General features: G+C 41.2%; 1 protein-coding gene across 11 annotated transcripts in view; it reads left to right on the top strand.

The window, feature by feature from the left end:
* Positions 1-18,284, top strand: part of LOC122530704 (FERM, ARHGEF and pleckstrin domain-containing protein 1-like) — a 35,325-nt gene extending 17,041 nt beyond the window's left edge. For 7 of the 11 annotated variants that reach the window (XM_043657887.1, XM_043657884.1, XM_043657885.1 and 4 more), the window contains exons 12-21: positions 13,585-13,787; positions 13,928-14,017; positions 14,973-15,348; positions 16,117-16,226; positions 16,320-16,460; positions 16,534-16,688; positions 17,032-17,153; positions 17,239-17,393; positions 17,480-17,739; positions 17,813-18,284. In XM_043657887.1, coding sequence (XP_043513822.1) covers positions 13,585-13,787; positions 13,928-14,017; positions 14,973-15,348; positions 16,117-16,226; positions 16,320-16,460; positions 16,534-16,688; positions 17,032-17,153; positions 17,239-17,393; positions 17,480-17,739; positions 17,813-17,885 — 1,685 coding nt within the window. In that variant the 3' untranslated portion in view covers positions 17,886-18,284. Of the gene's footprint in view, positions 1-7,688; positions 10,796-13,584; positions 13,788-13,927; positions 14,018-14,972; positions 15,349-16,116; positions 16,227-16,319; positions 16,461-16,533; positions 16,689-17,031; positions 17,154-17,238; positions 17,394-17,479; positions 17,740-17,812 lie in introns of those variants that run through there. The other 4 variants (XM_043657889.1, XM_043657880.1, XM_043657879.1 and 1 more) reach the window with 4 other exon arrangements.

The following is an 18,284-nucleotide window of genomic DNA, read 5'->3' as shown; positions in this document are numbered from 1 at the left end:
TTAGATACCAGGGATGGCCAAATTATATATTAACATATTAACAAATTAAATATTACACATTTTGCATCCTACGTGCTAATCTGTTTCTCAAGTCAGCTTCGACACGCCACTAAATTATTTTCACAACAAAAAGCACAAATGTGTACATATAAGGATCAAATAACTTACTTTTTAATGGGATTTACGAGCCTGTTTACTCTCGTCCAGGGTTAACTCTGTTGTAGCGAGAATCATTCGAATTCTTTAAACTCTCATCGATGCTTATTCTTCGTTAACCTCTTGCGCTGCAATGACGTGCCACGCACGTCAAGAATATTTTGCCCTAAAATTGCAAATATTTTCTCAGTTTTAAGTATATTTAAGTATAACCCAAGCAAAACAAGTAATAAATTTATTATTTCTTAATAATTTCTATCTATCTACAGTGATATCATACCGACGAGTTCAAAAAGAAAGCGACGATTAATTGTATACGGTTTGGTCGCTCGTTATGGTCCGCAATCAGTTACAAACGCAAGTGGTTAACCTCTAACGCACGTCGAGAATTTTTTGTCCCAAAATTGCAATATTTTCTCAGTTTTAACTAAATTTAAGTATAACCCAGGCAAAACAAGTAATAAATTTATTTCTTAATAATTTCTATCTATCTACAGTGATAATATACCGACGAGTTCAAAAAGAAAGCGACGATTAATTGTATACGGTTTGGTCGCTCGTTATGGTCCGCAATCAGTTACCAGCGGCAAGTGGTTAACCTCTAATGCACGTCGAGAATTTTTTGTCCCAAAATTGCAATATTTTCTCAGTATTAAGTACATTGAGGCAAAATAAATAATAAATTTATTATTTCTTAATAATTTTTATCCATCTACGGTGATACGCCGACAGATTCAAAAAGAAGGCGACGTGTTATTGTATACGGTTCGGTCACTCGTTATGGTCCGCAATCAGTTGCCAGTGCAACCTTTAACGCACGTCGAGAATTTTTTGCTCAAAATTGCAATATTTTCTCAGTTTTAACTATATTTAAGTATAAATTTATTACTTCTCAGTAATTTCTGTGCCAGCGCAAGTGGTTAACCTGAAAATGTTTTTGTTTTTATTCTATTTTCTGTGTGCTTGATATCTGGAAAAATTCACAAGTATAAGTAACTCCCCAGAAGTTTTATCATTCAAATGACAAAATTCTTGTTCAATTATTCCAATTTTGGTTATGTAGCTTGGGGTCTAAAGGGCCGTTGGACACGCTTGCTCTGTACGATCCTCTTCTGCTCCCGGGATCGCGAGTGAAATTTCACCGCAATCTTGCTCGCGATGTTTCGAGATGATAAATGTTTCGACGCTGACGGTGAAAGGTCACGGTCAAGGTCAGCCGAAGGTCGAGCGGCGCGTTAGGTCGTTGAATTTCCCTCGATGTCAATTATAACGTTGCGCCGATGAAAGTATGACGTTCGATTTAAAAATACGCAGGACCTTGAGACCCGAAGGATCTCGGCGCGGCCTCGGCGTTGTTTACCGCGTGTGGGATTTCACGTGGGGGACGCGTTTTTCGCGTCTTCGAGCGGAGGACGATCGACCGGTACACAGAGAAATTTCCATCGATTGAAAGAAGTTCTCCAGATTTTCGTACGATCGAGAATAAAAAACTGTCTCTCGACGCGAGTTGCCACGGAATTTCGTGAGACAACGCCATGTTTCTAACCTTTTATGGGCCCCGTGTAACTTGCAAGACACATACCAATATATCGATACTTTATTCAATTTAATTTTATTAAATTTAATTTTCTTTTTCACAAATTTCCATAAGCGAGCAATTTTTTTCACATCTTGTTCTGTAATGTTTTCTTAGTAACCAATAATATTCTTAGTAACGGTTATCAGCTAACCTGACCTAACCTGAAAATCAAAGTAAATGCTTTTGCAAGTTGTCTGCAAATGGAAGCTAAAGGAACCATCTTGCTCAATTGTCATCGGTGTTTGTTAAACAAGAAAAAGAATATATAATAGCTCTGGTTTGTATATCGATGATATCTCATTTGTTTGCATTTCAACGATCATTTTGTCACTATTTTCATATGATGCAACTTTGTGACTTTCAAGTCACAATGAGCTATATATAGGTTAGTATACTTGCGATAACGTTTTGTGTTTTTTCTTTACCTTTTAGTTTCACGTATCAGAGCCCTAAAATGTGAATACAAAATCATACAAAGATAAAAGAGCAACAAGGATAAAAAGCATTCGCTTCTGGCAATTGATCCGATAAATCACCACCAGACAAAAGTGCAAAGAGGTTCCAAAAATAAAGTACAACGTGCATCTATATTTAACTACAAGCGCAAACTGTTTTATGGAATTTCGTACTCTAGCTTTCGTAGGCACAAGTGCAAGCTGTTGTTGCTACAAAGTTACAAAACGTTCGTTGAAACCACCACCTGGTTCATTGTTAATCTGTATTTACAGATTTTTGAAATTCCTTTCGTTTACAATTGTGAAGAAAATTCGGCCCATAGGAGGTTAACGATGGCATCATCTAGCCTGTTGGTAGAGGCGAGAGACAGCACCGGGTTAGGAAGCTGCGGGTAGTATTCATCGCGCGAGAGGGACGCGTAGTTGGATCGGTCGAGGCTAAATTTGTAAAACGATCGATATTAATATGACGGACTGCGGGACAAAGCCGGGAGTAAATAAATGTTCCGCCGCAGGCACGGAGTTTAACGTGGTATTAACGCGTAATGTTACGTCGAGCGTAAGGGGGCGCCGGCGTAAAAATAGCTCACGCTCGCCGCGTGGCGGGAGGTGAAGGGAGGGGAGTGGGGAGGGAGGCTCTGCGCTCGAGAAGCAACATCCACGTGCAACGAAATCATCGACCGAATTCCTCCGTTTCTTTCACCGTTCGGGCCGCGTTTTGCTTCGAAACGTTTTGAAAGCGCCGCGGTAAAAAAAAAAAAAAAAAAGAAAAAGCGCCGACCTTGCTTCGTAAACCTTCGCATCGTTTTCGGGAGACGTTTGAAAGCAATATTTTAACGTAACGTCGCGAGGGGAGCGAATAACTCGATAGATAGGGGGATTTTTGTCGCGCTAGGGAGGTACGAATCGGTGGGAGGGACTTTTTTCTTCCTTCTTGCGCATTAGACGTCTCGTGTCGTTTTAACGATACGATTCCGTTCACCCTCTGACTGCCACGCGTAACATTCCTACTCCGGTTCCCTCCGATTTTCTACGCTTGACTTATTTTCCTTTTTTTTTTTTTTTTTTTTTCGCTCTCACAGCCGTAAATAGCTGGACGGTCGCACAGTATGTGCGCGCGTGTATCTCGGGAATCGCTCCATTGCTCACATCGGGACGTCTTTCTTTTCTTCTCTCTCTCTCTCTCTCTCTCTCTCTCTCTCTCTCTCTCTCTCTCTCTCTCTCTTGTTTTTTTCCTTTTGTTTTGCTCATCACGGTTCGATCGATCGACGGTCAACGAAAAAAAAAGAATAAAAAAAACGAAGGGAAAAGATCTGTTCGACAAAGCGTGGCGGTCGGAGCGGGAAAGCTGAGCTTAGATAGCCTTGTTTCAGACCGTGCTCGAACCGGTCTGAACCGTTCTGTGATTCGTCGCGAATTAGAAAAAAAATACGCGAAACAGAAAAGGGGGTAGGGAGGGGAGTGTACATAGGTAGTTGTGACGGCGCGTCTGGAAGTCAGTTTGGCGCGTGGTTTCTTTTTAGGGCGGGGGGGGGGGGGGGGGGGGGGGAGTGTGGTAGGTTCGTTTGACACGAGACCACAGAGATACCAAATTGGGGAAACCAACGCAAGTCCCTAAAAATCGTCTAGCAGGCAAGCGATGGACGATCATCGTTGATAATCACGTTATCGTTGAATAATCGTTAATCACCGCCATTGTGACCATTAATCGCCACCTTCATCATTAGCCATTGTTATCGCTATTACCGCTAAAACTTAATTGATTAAAGAAAAGAAGAAAAAAAAAAAGAAAAAAAAAAGAAGAAGAAGAAGAAGAAGGTTACTAGTTACTACGTCGTAGTAGAGCGCAGTGAAGAAATATACGAAGAAATTAACTAAAAGTAACTATGTATCAAAAAGCTATAATAAAACGAAAAAGAGGAGAAAGGAAAGGAAAACACGGTACGGAGAGATTGTGGAGATCGACTGCTGCCGTGTGCCGATCGCACGATGGCTCGAGTTTGACTTGCGACGAGTTCGACCGAGATTCGTTCGATCGTGACTGATGGCTGACGAGCTCGCATATTTACGGCCCTTACCGAGAATTTATCGAGAATCCACGTTTTCGCTGTCGATTCCTCGAAGCTGTACACACGATTCGCAATGGCACTCCCTTTCGGAACGCAACGCGACGCGTTTGCCGGCGTTTGTCGATGTTTGTCGACGTTTGTCGATACTTGTCGACGTTTGTCGATACTTGTCGACGTTTGTCGATGTTTGTCGACGTTTTTCGGTGTTTGTCGACATTTGTCGACGTTTGTCAACGTTTGTCGACATTTTGTCGATGTTTGTCGATGTTTGTCGACGTTTGTCAACGTTTGTCGATGTTTGTCGACATTTGTCGGCGTTTGTCGATATTCGTCGACGTTTTTCGATGCTTGTCGATATTTGTCGGCGTTTGTCGACGTTTGTCGATATTTGTCGACATTTGTCGGCGTTTGTCGACGTTTGTCGAAACTTAATCGCACGCGAAAAGAACAGCGACTCGACTAACAAGCTCGACCAACACCAGGGAAATGTTGCACGAGAGAACGAGTCGCGTACGAGGAGATGGCGATACCGTATCGATTCCGAATCTGTTCCTTTTGCATGCAAATCTATCGGCACGCTTTTCGGAGCCGTCGCTCTTGGACGATCAACGGGGATCGTGTCAGGGCGTTAGCTTTCCGGCTGCGCTGCAATGAAACTCACGGACGTGTGTCGTCGCACGTCGCAGTGAGTTATCATCGCGTGTCATCACAGAGTTGGCCAATTTTTTCTCGATGGGAAAGCATGGAAAACGTCGAGAGATATTAATTTGCGCGTGCACAACGATGGGCACTAGATACCGATCGTACCGAACTGGATCTCAGTTTTGCCAAGATAGTTTCTTTTTTTCTTTTTTTTCTTTCTCTCTTTCTCTCTCTCTCTCTCTCTCTCTCTCTCTCTCTCTCTCACACACATACTTCAAAAAAGCGCAACGTCTGACTGATGACTAATTTTTCCGTGCCCATTGTTAGTTTGCTCCGCGCGAACGCGTCGACGCTTCGACGGATATTCACCGTCCCTGGAATCGTCGCTTTCTTCTCGAGTTCCTCGATCATTCTGGATCGCGCTTCCTTTTTACTTCTCTCTTTCTTTCTTTACGTCTGTCTGTCTGTCTGTCTTCTATATTCAATGCGAGTAACATACACACTCTGAAGGAAAGTTGAAAGGTACGGTCCTGCCGATCGATTCCTCCAAGCGAAATAATCCCCATTTCCTAGACAGAAGAAGAGTATCGTCGTATCCTCGATCTGTTATCGTACATATATACACGAGTTCCTGTAATATCGGTTTTTAATCTTGACTTGTCCTCGTCTTGCATTTGTGCATCGTCAGACCTCAGTCCTCTGCCATCGATATTATATCACACATANCACACACACACACACACACACACACACACACACACACACACACACACACACACACACACACACACACACACACACACACACGCGTCTCTTCTCGAGCACTGATTCTCTTTCTGTATCTCCTACGTTTTCTTCAGTTTTGTCTGTTTGTCATCAGTATCATCATCATCATCATCATCATCGTCATCATCGTCACTTTTGACCCATTCTTTATTCCTCCCATTCATATACCGATCTCTCTTTGTCATTCTCATTTCTTTTTTTTTTTTTTTTTCGATTTCGTTTACTTTTGGTTTTCACCCTTTTTCTTCTTCTTTTCACCCTCATGGTTATATCGTTATCTTACTTGATACGCGTGCGTGTCACACGATTGCGCAGCGCGCGTATCGTGTCGCCACGAGGTGTCGTTGCGCTCGAAGTTTTCCAATGAAACGACGCGCATTTTGATTTCTCGGGGGCGTGTTTCCCGCACGCCCGACCTCGGCCATGAATAATCTCGATATCGAGTCGCCGCTGCCCCAAATTTATCGCCAAGTCTCCAAGTGAAATATCGAGCTTTTGCTTTCGCGCTTTCGTCGAGAAATGAGTGCACGTTCGTTTCTCTCTTTTTTTCTTTTTTTTTTCTTTCTTTCTTTGCTCTTTATCAGCGAGAAATCACCATCAACGAGAAAGAAAGAGACTCTTTTGCTTTGCCCGCGAAAACCTCGAGCCCGACGAGATGTTCAAAGTCGATCGGTTTGCATCGATGTTGACAAACGACTGAATACGCATTACGTTTACGATAAATTAGAAATGAATTGCACGCAGCCGTCCCTCCGTTTACGCGCGAGTCCGAAAATCGGTATATGTCGGTACGAAAGAAAAGCTGGTGCAAGTTACAGAAATACATATTTATTTCGCGTAGGTTAACAAAAAAAAAAAAAAAAGAAAGAAATATTTCAGAAAACAAAATTTTACTTGGTGTCACTGGTCTGTGTGCTATTGTGATTCGAAACGATCAATCTCTTCTCTTTAATCGGCACGAACTCGTTGCCCTCGTTGCTCGAGGCTTCATTCTCACTGTTGACGTTAATTTCTCAAACTTACCTTCCGCCAAGTTTTCAAATGTAAAAAATTTCGCCGACACTCGCCTTCAAATCTCTGTTCAGAGACGTCTAGTGTCTACAGGGTGGGCCAAAAATCACTTCCCACTAAAATAAACAACTCTTTTACTATATATTTTTCTTCAATTTCTTTTTTTCTTTTACCTTAATACTATTGAATACTCGATATTTCACTTTTGAACATGAATTTAATTAAAAATTATTAAAACTAGTTTTTTTCTTAGTTATTCTGACGTTTTATTAAAAAAAAAAAAAAAAAAGGATAGGTGACTTTTGGCCCACCCTATATTATCTGGCCGCGTGAATTGACAGAGCGTGTAAAAAACAATACCGCGTGAGTAATTGTAATTTACTCTGCCGCGTGAATGGAGGGACGGGTGTACAGGTTATGTGTAAGCATATACGCGTATGCCGATAAGATACGCGTATATGTTTATACATATATACATACGTAAATTTATATTTAATTATAGACGTAAGAGGTTAGTACGCAAAGGTCGTGATATCTGCAATAGGGATCAAAAAGGTATTAGACGTAAAAAAACACATCTAGGTAACCTGTACGGTTACGCGTTATCACGAGTTTCCGTTGCACCTTTTTTCATTTTCGCGCAGCGTCTCGATCGGCCCGTAGATGTTTCGCGGATTTGTTTTTCGCCAGGGCACGACACGACACGACCGTTGTTTTTACTCGAGAGTATCGTGGCCGTCGTTCCGCGGAAACGTACGTGGAACGTGGAACACGGAAATTTGGCGACGGAGCCAAGATGCGCGTGTGCGTTTTGCGCAGAGAGAGGTGGGTCAGGGAACGCGGAAAAGGGACGGAAAGGGGATTCGCGAGAGCACTGCTACACGGGTAGCCGACTTGTGCGGCAGAGAGAGAGTTTTGGTTAATAGCGCGGGAGCACGGAGCGGATTCGCAATATTTTCCGATGTATACTCTACGTATGCTTTTCGACAGGTGGTGATTACAATCGTTGGAACTACGCGAACGGCTACGTGAACTCGCCGGCTTGGCACGTGCCACTCCGCATGGCACAGATTCGTAACGTAATGGTTCACGCAACGCCACGCACTCTCACCAATCGATTCATACCGGCATACCCACGTTGAGAACATACTGCCGGACAAACAAAGAAGTACCACGCTACATCTCTGAGAGAGTCGGAGGCTTCCTTAGCACGCTAGTGAAAGATAGAGAGAGAGGGTGAGGGAGAGAGAGAAAGAAAGAGACAGACAGAGAGCGAGAACCGGAGAGAAAAAGAAAATCGACGTTACGAGTGACGAATAATCGGAAAATGAAAGGGAGAAGATAGTCGTCGCTCTTACATCTTCGGTGCCTCGTTCACATATTCATATTTCACGTTCACGTTCACGATTTAACCGATTTCTCGTACGATTTCACGTAGCTCAATGTCCCTCAAAGAAGGCGAAGGAGAGAGAAGATAGGAGACGCGTGTACGCCCCTCGGTCTCGAGCTGTACCACGATACATGCCATGTATTCCAACGCCGATCGATAACCACCGAGACATCCAAAATCGAATTACCGAGCACGAAAACATTTGCCAAGAACGTTCTCGGCCGGTAACCAGTAATGTGTGTAGCTCTCTGCAACGCAAGAGACCGCGGTTCTCTTCTCTTGGCACGGATCCGTTAGTTGCCGTCGCGTCGTCTCGCGGCCGATTTTGCTCTCTCGCTTACGACTGTAGTAGTCACCCCCTCTCATCCTCTTCGTCACGACTCTCCAGGTTCCTATCTTACGTGTTGTTCGCTCACCATCATCCCGCAATCAGTACATCATTTACGTATGCACTGCACCAAGAAAGTAGAGAAATAGGTAGAAGAAACCAGATAGTTGGCCGATTTTTCTCTCATCGATCGTTCGGGAAATTCTTGTGCAAACTGCAAACTTCATTTCGCAAAGGAATTTCCCGTACGTGGTATATTACATATTCAGCTTGGAATACCTGCTGACGTAGGTTGCAGCGTGTACATATTAACAAAAGTTTACCTCGATCCTTTTTTCACCCCTTGCTCTCTTCTATTCCGTTTTCTTTCTTTCTTCTCTCCCCTCTCCCTTCCATCGCTCGTTCCTTTTCTCTCCTCGGGTCTAACGAGTCTCACGTAGCTTTGCGTCGGCCTCTCGCATCCGACCGATCCATCCCTCGACCGATCTAGCTTTTAGATCCCGCCCCCGTAAAGTAAAGTAAAGCACCGAGATACCCCGCCCACGTAGCCACGTCACTTTAGAGCCTCCACCTGGTTTAGCCTGTTCAAGTTCGACTTGGTCTGTCCCCTCTGTATTATGCGCAGAGATGTGAATTTTTGCGAGACGTCGACGCGCTTTTGACGGTTTCGCGAAAAAAACACCGAAGCTTCCCGATAATATTACGAGTATCACGTGTGTGTAATGAAATCGTGGCGCTGTTCCACCAAACGGCGGTGAAAACGAGAGACCCCCCCCCCCCCGAGGAACCGTAACGAGATCGAACCTGCCAAAGCGTCATATTTAGTCGCGGCGCAATGATTAAACTCACATCTCTAGTTGCAGTGTGGTACTTGATTTCTTGCAGCATCGTACACGTACACACACCTCCGTTGAACGTGTGTCGACTACATTTTTCTACTGTTTCTAGGAACCTTGTGAACCATTACGTAGCGAACCCTCTCACGATTTCACCAACGGCAATTTATATCTTTGTCGCCTGCCACCGATATTTCTCACAGTATTATTACCCCCCTACCTACATACATACGTACGTACTGTTGCATCGAGTGTCCTACAGAGGACACTCGGTGTATATCCCTAACTCGACTCGAATCAGCCACCACCGTCACGTTTCAATCAAACACATCGAACGCACTCGTATATATATATATATATATACTTAATCAACACGCGTCACATCCAGGTCTACTTCTTTACATCAGTTTTGCAATATGTATGTGTATGACACCGTATATGATTGTACCTTCGATTCTACGTTCTTCTTTCTTTCTTTGATCCTTTTCTCTACCTTTCCACGTTTTCTACTTTTCTCTTGACCGTGATCTTCTTCCAGGTGTTACTTACTTTGTGTTCTTCTTCCCTTACGTTGTTGCGTGTTCGATGTAGTATGTGCCCTTTATGGTCGCGACACACGGGCTCGTAGTTCGACGAGTAAATGCGTCGCGACGAGAGTAGAAAATCGTTTCCTTCGTGCCATCTCTACGACCCAAAGCACTCGTTTGCTCTCGATCGAGTGAAAAAACTACCGATTACATTACACGTCTCTCGTTCTTTTCCACTAGTGTCTTTTTCGCCATCGTCGGTGTTTTGCGATCGAAGTATTACGATACTCTTTCAAACGTTCTTAAAACTGTCACATTCCGCGTCGATTTCGTGCGAAATTTTTTGCGAACGCGGCTTAAAGGATCCGTTTCGTTCGGTGAAAAAACCGGTACGTTTGATTTTTCCACGGTATCGACGGAAATCCTCGTCTTCCACGAAAAAAAAAAAAAAAAAAAAAAGAAACAAGTTACAAACGTAGCGAACTTAATCGGCTACCCTTTTATAAACTTTTTATACGTGTTACACTTGGCGGACTCTAGAGAGGACGTAGAACAAACATACGTACCTTCGACCATTATACAGATATATAGATCAGTGGTTCCCAACCCTTTTTCTGGCCATGCCCCACTATCTGTGTCACGTAAATTCCTATTATTCAAAAAGTGAATTTTTTACGTGATGGAAGACTAAAAGACCATCAGCTTGGTGTAAAAGAGCTTCCAAAAAAACGTTTTCATCCATGAAAAGAAGAAAATTAAAAGGTTAAATTTTCATTCAGAATCAGATTGTAATCCCCTGTGGGGTGTAGGCCCCACGTTGGGAACCACGGGTTTAGATGAATTTCCGTGCAACGTGACTTTTCGATTCTTACGCTTTGTCTCTGCGTTGAATCTTTGTCGATTCTTTTTCACTTTTTTCCCCGACGAATAATCGTAGATTTTCCAGAAGCGGGTCAAACGAACGATCGATCATAAGATGACGAAAGAGAGAAAGCGAGGGTTGCTCACAACTATACCAAGAAAGATATAACGCGTGTCCGTCGTGTCGGCGCTCCTCCTCAATTTGTAATTTGTACCTTTTTTCCATTCGTTTATCAACGTACCGTACTTGTTAACTCTCTCTTTCTACACACGTACACACATACACACGTACAGTAACACGTATGCACGCGTGGGACAAATGCAAGTACGCGAAAAATGCGCATACACACACACACACACACGTACACAGAGAATATACACATACACGCGCGGATACGGTCCGATAATACGTGGTGATTTTCCCCTGAGAAACCGAAATTTATGGTTGAAAGAGTGAAGAGGAGGGTAGGAAAGGATAGGTAGCTCTTAAGCGTTAAAAAAAATGAAAAAAGAGGAAAAAAAAATGAAAAAGAAAAAAAGAAAGGGGAATCACGGCGTCCGACGGGGGAAGGAAAAAAAAATAACATTTCAAGCGTAGGAAATCTCTATTGTACATTGATTATTGATACATGAATTATAACAATAATAAATTATATACAAAGTCACATAGCCAGAGGTCTTCTGTGATTCCGTTTTTTCTTCCGTACTTTCTTGGACTTGGATTTTCAGTTTCAGTTTCTTCAAAAAAAACCCTCCATCCCCCCCTGCCCAAGTTTTTCTCGACTTTTGTTATTTTGTTATTAGGATTAGGTTTGTTCCTTTCTTTCTAGTCCCTCCTCCAAATGCTGTCCTGTTTCTCTCTCTCTCTCTTTCTCTCTCTTTCTCTGTTTTTCTAACTCCTTTTCTCTTCAATGAAACATGATAGTGTTATTATTGTTATTATTATTATTATTATCAGTATTGTTATTATTATTATTATTATTATTGGAAATATTTCCCCAGTCCCGTGCCCCGTGTCGTCCTCTTTCCGTTCTTCATTACCGTATCTTTTTATCGCACTCCCGGATTCGTTGGTCGACCGGATGACAATATACCATGTGTGAGTAATCCCTAACAGTGCCTTATGTTTACTGTCAGCGATATGTACTTCTTTGCTATTCTTTGCAGTTCTTTGTTGTTTCGAGGATTTGCTCGTTTGCTCGGTAGCGGCACAACGTTTTCTTTCTTTGTTTTCTTGTTATGTTCGTAGCGTCCCGGGCACGCATCTTCGATGCGCGTTTAAATCCACACTTTACACATTCTTTGGAATGGTCTCTTGTAACTGGAATGGCTTCGTCGTTCAGCGAATGCCACATTGAATGACAGTGATTTTTAGTTGCCTCGAAACACGCTGTCGTTGCGACGTAGAGCTCTTGCACAACTTTGTAGGACTTTTGCATGTTGTTCGAACGTCATGTTGAGTCTCTCCTTTGTTCGTTTATTAACGTTCTTAGTTCGTTGCTCGTTCATTTGTTCCGGCCACGAATGTTTGGATGTGTATTGGGGACGTATTGTTTTCCTGAGTTGTGTATATATTTTCTAGACTGTTGGCTGAATGCATTTCAGACAGTATTAGATCTGCAATTGTGACACTCGCAACTCGTAGATTAATAACGATTAGAATCGACCGAGAAGAACCAACGTACGTTCTTTTCGAAAGCTCTTTCTTCCCCCTGCACGAGATGTGTATGTACGTATCTACTTACGTGTTTGTGTGATAGTTGGTCATTTCAAAAGTTCTCGCGGTTTGATTGAATTTGATTCTCTGGTTGAATCTTAGGTACTTGATGATAACTACGTACGTACGTACAGGGTGCAAAAGAAAAATGTTGTCCTTGGCTGTCATACATGAATTCTACACTCTCGATTTGATGGAAAAACGATTTCTGTTCACAAAATTGAATTTCAAGGTCAAAAATTTTTTTTCTTTTTTGACATTCTATTCTATTCATCGCGAAAATAAAACCCTTACCAAGGAACTTAATAGTCCTTTTGAAAAATGATAAAAACGTTTTTTAATTATTTAATATTGTGGACGCCTGCGTTCTAACAGCGACTTTACAATTCGGTTTCACTAACATTTGATTTATTATAGCTACAGTATCAGTTTGAGTCCAAATAATCAAATAATAAAACTACTCGAAATATAAACGTTACATCTACGCATTCAGAACTATAAAGTCGCTGTTAGAACCCACGCGTCCGCAGTGTTAAATAATTAAGAAACCACTTTTCAAGAGAACTATTAGGTCACGATCTATGGTTTCTTGAAAAAGTTTTACCTTCGTAAATGCAATTTAAAAAAAAAGAAAAAATTTTTGACCCTGAAATTTAAGGTTTAGATCAATTTTGCGGAAGGCTCTACATACATTCCCGTCAAGTCAAAAGTGTAGAATTCATCTATGATGGTCACGGACAAACATTTCTTTCCACCCTGTACGTACATGTATTCTTGAATTTCAGTAAAATGTCGAAAATCTCAAATTGGATCGTTTTAAATTTTAAAGCGAACGCCGCTTTCAAGCCGCGACAACTTTCAGAAACGAAAAATGACCGATTAGAAGGAATGATCAGACTCTTCCGAGATCCTTGCTCGCCTTTTCTCTCGTTCTCTCTTTATTTTTTTTCTGTCTCTTCTTTTCGTCTGTTCTCTGTTGCAAATCCTACCGTGAACTATGGAACATGAGAATCGCCGCGGCTAAAAGTCAAAAGAGACTGATATCACAACTATGTTATGCACAGTAGCATGAGGCTCGAGTTCATACCTTTTTTTTTTTGTTCCCCCTTCCCCACGAGCGTTTATTTCTCATTGTATATCTCATTTATTTGACCGCAAATTTTCTTCGTTCTTTGTGGCGCAGGTCGATCCGAGAATTCCGTTCTCTTACTTGCCTTCCGTTTACAGATACCGAGGTAGATAGACAGGAAAAGTCAAAGAAACAGGAGAATAATAATTCCGTGTTCGCCAACGAAAAGTCTTCGCCTGAGAAACGTACCAATGGTACGATGGATACCAGCAACGCGAGCATGGCCAACACACCGGACCTAAGCCCCGTAAAGAACATACGAAACGGCGAGGTAGAAGATACCGAAGTTCGGAAAACGAAAGTGAGCTGGCGTTTAAAAAATATTTCTTGCACTATTACACATTTTTACACTCCAAAAAAAAAAAAAAAAAAAAAAAAAAGAAAAAAAAAAAAAAAAAAAATGGGTGAGTTTTAACGCGTGATTTTCTTCTCAATAAACAGAGATGGCCGACTGACAAGGCGTATTACATAGCGAAGGAACTTCTTATGACCGAGCGGACCTACAAGAAGGATCTCGACGTGATAAACGTGGTACGTACATACGTATTTCAAGCATTTCGAGAATTTCGAGCATTCGTTGCGAACTACTGAAATTTACGCCAGATTTAACACAAACTACCAACCGCTGAAGCATAAAATTTCCATCGGAGACGTTAAAGCAGTGTTTCCCAATCTTTTTTGGCGTCATCCCTGAGCATGTCTAAAATCCTGATGCCCTTCTCACCTCTTTTACACAATTTTTATTATTCAAAAGGTGGATTTTTGACGTGGGGGAAGCTTAAAGAGTCTAAATTAACTTGGTCTAAAAAAGCTTCCGAAGAACGTGACATCTATGAAAGAAAAAAATAAAAGAACAGTTGAAGTACCTTGGAGAAGTCACTAAGAAATTGTTAAAGAGATAATAAAGTAAAGTGACACGATGAACAACAAGTAAAGTTTTTAAAACGTACAAAATAGAACTGAAGTGCACAAATACAAAGTAATTTTAATATGAAAGCTTTTTCTTTCACATTTCGATTATTTAAATTATTATAAAATTTAAATTATTATAAAACAAAGTATCCAACAAATTCAAAGTATAGTTTGAGAACTCGTCTTAAAGTGAAATGCAAAAAATATTCACTGTTAATAACTTATTCTTGAATGGGGCCCCACGTTGAGAACCACGGCATTAAAGTGAAAAAATAGAGAAACTTTATGGCTTTATGGCTTAACAATAGCTTGCACAAGCTTTCATATACATATATATATATATTTTTTTTTTACGAAAAATGATTTAAATCTCTAAAAATGCTCCGTCTACAAAATTTTCAACAGAAATTATAAATTAGTCATTTTGACTATCGTAGTTCTAGTGTTGCAATTAGTGACTTTTGGTTCGTGTCGAATTGAGATTTCTCAGGTGTAGCTACGATGTATCTGTGTTACGCGAAAGTGAGAAAGACGTCGGCAGCGATAATCGCCATGTTCTATTTTTGCTCGACAGTGGTTCCGAGAGGAGGTATCTCGAGAGGCTGAATTAGAGGGTGAAGCGGTTGTTTCGCTGATCGAGCTTTTAGCGGACGTTCACGGGCCCTGCCTTCAAGAAATGGAGGCAAGATTGGAACGTTGGGAGAGCAACGCGCGGCACAACATCGGTGATTTTCTTTACAACACCTTGTTGAACGTGCTGCCGCTTTACGATCAATATCTCGAGAATCTAATACCCGTCCTCGAGAAGATGGAATATTACACGAGGACGTCACGTCGTTTTGACCAGCTGTGCCGGGACTTCGAGGCACAGAAGCATTGTTATCTACCGCTAACCTCGTTCCTTTTGAAACCGTTGCAACGGTTGTTGCACTACAACAGTATTATCGATAGTACGTCGATCGTTTCTTACATACATATACAATGAAGAGCATATATAACAGACAATGAAAAATTCATACAACTTCCTAAAAAAAAAAAAAAAAAAAAAGATCATGTGACAATTCACTTGATCTCAGTTTGCTTTGACTTTGCTAGTAGGTTAATTATTTTTGATGATGATTTTACATCGTGTAAAAATGAAGATACCTCTTTTTTCGAAAATTGTAAAAATTCAGACGTCTGTAAGATCATTAAAAATGTTCCTTGGTAACGAGATTCACCATAATCTTGGAGGTTCATTTACAATGACCTCTTAAAACTCGTATGATGTTTTTGAACTTTTTTGATATTCTTTTGGACACCATTTCATTGAACATTAGGGTTCATTTAGATGATGAAATGTTGAATCCTAATATTCAATGTTTAATAGAATGAGACTTGAAAATGATGATGGATCTAGTTACGAACAAATTTTTTTTAAGTTTACATGTTGCAACGTATGTTTGAATTTTTACAATTTTCTAGAACAAAAGTATCTTTGCCATCAATCTATCTGCTGTATGATGTAAAAACATCTTCAAAAAAAAACAAACTGAATTATGTTAGATTATTAAAATAGAGGCTTCACGTTTTGAAATGAAACCAAATGAATTGTCATATGATCATTTTTAAATTATATCAGTTTAAATTATCGACAATTTTTCATTGTTACTGGTACAATTATACTCTTCGCTGTATATACACTGTTATGCCTGCCTCACAATGATTCAATTTTTTAGGGTTATTAGACCACTATCCGAAAGATCATACGGATTTCGAAGATTGCCTAGCGGCAAGAGATCGACTAGGAGAAACGTTGCTCGAAGGCCTTAGTATAATTAATCAAGCGGTAAGTATCTGCTAATAATAATATTAGCTTCATTTAGCCAAGAATTGTACACTTTGATATATTTTGACGCTTGTGTGATTGTTGTACGTGTAGGAAAATCTGGTTCAGCTTTGCGAAATGCAAAGAGACATCAATGGTTTTGACAATTTGGTCCAAGACGGTCGTAGATTCGTCAGACAAGGTTGCTTGCAAAAGTACAGTCGTAAAGGTTTCCAGCAAAGAATGTTCTTCTTGGTGAGTTTACGCACATGTATCCCAACTAAATAAATCCCATTCTTTTATTTTTTTATTTTCTTTTCTTTTTCAGTTTTCCGACATATTATTGTACACATTCCGTACTCAACAGCCAACTCAATGTTTTCGCGTTCACGGCCAACTTTCGTTAAAAGGAATGAAGATTCGAGAGAGCGACAACAAAACTGGATCGGACTTTGCGTTCGTGATCGACGCCCAAGGAAATCAGTGAGTATCTCGCGAATAGAGTGTTGTCCCGTTTAAGTAAATTATTGAACGTAACGAGGTGTTAAAAGGACGAGGTCTCTGCAGTCATTAAGAGGTCAATTGACTCTACAGGCTTCACTTGAGCGTGCTATTCTACCGATGTAAATGTGCCAGAGACGCATCAGTGAACATTTCGTTGGCCATTATATTTATTCATCGAAATAATTCGCCGCTCCTATTCACCGTTATTACCGCTCATTTTCTTCTCTCTCATTCTTTTTTATACACAATTGTGACACAATTAAAGAAAAAAAGAAAGAAAGAAACGAATATCAATGTACATTGAAGTCGACGGTTCATGCAGGTCTTTGACAGTGGCGGCTAGCAACGAAAAAGAAAAGGAGAGATGGTTGGAAGATTTGAACATGGCTATCGCGCAGGCCGACGCTGATCCAAAAATGCCCTACTTGAATTTGAAATCTTGCAGTAAGTGTTTGCACTTGCTTGATGCACTGGATGGATCTTCAATGGATCGTCCAGCAAAAATTGTAACGCGACGATACTTTTGTAGGTTCGGCCGATGAAATGGGCGAGGGCCTCGGGTTAGACGCAGACCGAGCAAGCTGCGGGGGTGCCAAAGCTTCTCAACGAAGCAACACGACCGTGCACGTTTGTTGGCATCGAAACACGAGCATAAGTTACGCCGATCAGTTGCGAGCGTTTCAAGTGAGTGAGGAATCATTGCTGTATCGAGGAAATGAAAGAACAACGACGTAGAAAGCGACACGTATTTACATTTTATTGCGTTTTAGAACCAGCTTAGTGGATTTCTGTTGCGGAAATTCAAGAATAGCAACGGTTGGCAGAAGCTCTGGGTCGTCTTTACCAACTTTTGCTTGTTCTTTTACAAATCGCACCGAGACGACTTCCCATTGGCTAGCTTGCCGTTGTTGGGGTACACTGTGACCACCCCGACGGAGAAGGATGGTATCAACAAGGATTTCGTCTTCAAGTTGCAATTTAAAAGTCACGTGTACTTCTTCCGCGCTGAGAGCGACTACACGTTTGGACGGTGAGAAAAGAGCACGAAATTGGGAATTTATCACCTGAAATTTTTGACCTAATCGAACTCGAACGGTTTCCAGGTGGGTGGAAGTAATTCAAAGCGCGACACAGCAAAGCTACCTGTCAAACTTCAATGGAAAAGAAGGATATTAACACACGTATTTTATAGAATACAATAAAAACGAAGGATATTAACACACGTATGTTATACAATATTGAAACGATGTAAGAGAACAACAACGCCGTATGCAGCATTGTTTCATCTCACGATACGTGTTACGTTAAAATCGATGGAGACATCTCGACGCATCTCCAGGGGAAGACGGGATACGTTGTTAAAACTTTGCGGCCTTACTCCCAGGACTGAAATCAAATTCGTGCGATTGGAATTGTAATCGACAATCAAATCAAAAAGAATCAAAGGTAAATGTAAAGACTATGTAAAGACGAAGATACGACGGAAGAATTAGTCGAAGCGTAATGTGTCACGTAGACGAGATGCTTATGTTTTGTTAATCTCCAAATGCGATTATCCAAAGGAACTTTGATGTT

The sequence above is a fragment of the Frieseomelitta varia genome, unplaced genomic scaffold (genome assembly GCF_011392965.1).
Source record: "Frieseomelitta varia isolate USP_RPSP 00005682 unplaced genomic scaffold, Fvar_1.2 scaffold_353, whole genome shotgun sequence".
Lineage (NCBI taxonomy): Eukaryota > Metazoa > Arthropoda > Insecta > Hymenoptera > Apidae > Frieseomelitta > Frieseomelitta varia.
Note: the sequence above shows the minus strand (reverse complement) of the source record. Positions and strands in the feature narration are given on the sequence as shown.